The sequence below is a fragment of the Morone saxatilis genome, unplaced genomic scaffold, assembly GCF_004916995.1.
Source record: "Morone saxatilis isolate NCDOM2014 unplaced genomic scaffold, NCSU_SB_2.0 Contig17, whole genome shotgun sequence".
Lineage (NCBI taxonomy): Eukaryota > Metazoa > Chordata > Actinopteri > Moronidae > Morone > Morone saxatilis.
This window is the reverse complement of record NW_023339729.1, coordinates 24,528,635-24,530,736: the sequence shown is the minus strand read 5'-3', so window position 1 is coordinate 24,530,736 and position 2,102 is coordinate 24,528,635. Positions and strand designations below refer to the sequence as shown.

Sequence of the window (2,102 nt, the reverse complement as noted above, 5' to 3'; positions counted from 1 at the left end):
TAATGTTCGCAGCCCCATAACCAAACCAAACTGCTGTGCACTGGTTTCTGACACATTTCTACCAACAGCATCCTAACGTTTCAGTCTGTTGGATCTGACCACACAGGCCAGCCTTCACTCCCCACGTTAATCACTTCCATTTTATTTTGTTAATAGTATTTTTATTGTGTGACCTTTGACACTGCCACTGTCACTTCCTGTGAGTTCTTGCTATCCTCCTCAGTCTGCTGCAGGCGCTGTTGAGGAGAGGTAGGACTGCACAGTGCTGTCCTTAGTAGTGTTAAAATGTGGTAAAAACGCTAAACAGGGGCGCAAATCTCACTCTGTACAGGTCACTAATGTTGGTCTTTTTGCCGTAACGTTTGTTTCAGTTTTATATAGTGTATAGCACTTGTATGTGAGATGCTAGGTTACCGATATTAAGCTAGGCTAACGCAGCACACAGGTGTTTATCCCACAGAAGAAGAAGAGGAAAGTCTTTTTATTGTCATATTCACAGTATATATACACCATTTACAGCACTTCTACAGACATAAAATGAAACTTGGCCTCTGCATTTAACTTATTTTAAGCAGCAGTGGGCAGACTAAGCGCCCGAGGAGCAGTTAGGGGTTAGGTTGCCTTGCTCAAGGGCACATCGGCAGAGCACAGGAGGTGAAAACTCCCCAGCAACTCCAGTTACTAGCCCCACACTCCATACAGTGCTATATCCAAGCTATAAATATATTTTGATCAACACACATTTCTGTTAAAAGAAACCTACCAATCATCATCCTCATCGTTCCATAATAACTCCCCACTCAATCTCTGACACTTTTGAGTCTTAACATTCAACCATTTGAAACTAGGAGACCAATAACTTCACATGTGCCTGCAAATAAAAAACAACAACAACCCATAAAACATGATTACCAGTGCAGGCGATGTTGATGGGCCTCTCAAAGTACTGCTGTCTGACCACCAGGCCTGCTGCTCGGGCCTTGGCCTCACTGTCCTGCTCCCTCTGCCCCTTTAACCCAGCTGCAGGAGGGACAAAGAACCGCTTCTTGGTCCGGACCGGCAGGAAAAGTGGGCCAGGATGTCTCACATCCAGAGACACTTCATTCTGAGAGGAAGAAGGACACATGAAGGTGTTTGTATCACAGGAGGCTCAGTGAGGACTCTGCAAAACAAACGAGCTGCGTCTGCAACACATCACCTGTCTGCATATAAAAGAGTTGTTAAATACACACACACACACCTTTAAACTGCTGCATGCTGATCTATGAAGAGCCACCAGCGTCCTCCTCATGTGCATCGCCATCTTGACACCATTTGACAGAATGGAGAGGAAAAAGAATCACTTCCGGTTTTTTTGACTTTCAAAATAAAACCTTCACATGAAACATAACAAGGGCCTAGAAATACACATAGTAGATATATTTCTCAGCATTTGGTTCGTTTCTGGGGAGAAAAATAAGTAAATTGTCTCAGAGAGAAGAAAACACTGGATTTGCCCCTAAAAAAGAGGCCTATTAAATGTGTATGATTGTTAAAAAATATATAATACAGACAGAGAATTGTATAAAAATTCCCTAAACAGGAAATCCTCTGCTCAAAATGTATTTCTTTAAGTTTTTTGGTATCCTGATCATCAATCATACGATTTTTAGCATTTAAAAAAAGTGTTTCTTTAAAGAAAAACTGATTAAAATTGTAATCCTGCTAAATAATCCCCATTCTTTTTTAAATGCAACTGTAATCTGATTACGTCTTTTTTTCTGTTTAGTTATCTTGCTGTTGGGTCTCTGTAAATAATGTTATAAGGAGTTCGGTCTAGTTCTGCTCTATTTGAAAAGTGTCCTGAGATAACTTCTGTTATGAACTGGCACTATATATTTTTTTTTACATATGTAAAAATATATATATGTAAAAAAATATATAAATATATATATATTTTTTTACATATGTAAAAATAGATATATTTAAAAAAATATATATATTTATATTTTACACATATATATATGTATATATATATATTTATATTTTACACATATATATATATTTATATTTTACACATATATATATATATATATATATCTATATTTTTTACATATATATAT

At 37.3% G+C, this 2,102-nt stretch overlaps 1 protein-coding gene across 1 annotated transcript in view; it reads right to left on the bottom strand.

Annotated features, from left to right (window-relative positions):
- The window catches only part of mrpl45 (mitochondrial ribosomal protein L45), a 7,043-nt gene extending 5,646 nt beyond the window's left edge, over positions 1 to 1,397 (bottom strand). The window contains exons 1-2 of the mRNA XM_035660924.1: positions 1,241 to 1,397; positions 913 to 1,105 (exon numbers count right to left, since the gene is read on the bottom strand). Of these exons, the coding sequence (XP_035516817.1) occupies positions 913 to 1,105; positions 1,241 to 1,303 (256 nt within the window). The 5' untranslated portion in view covers positions 1,304 to 1,397. The remainder of the gene's footprint in view (positions 1 to 912; positions 1,106 to 1,240) is intronic.
- Between the last annotated feature and the right edge of the window lie 705 nt (positions 1,398 to 2,102).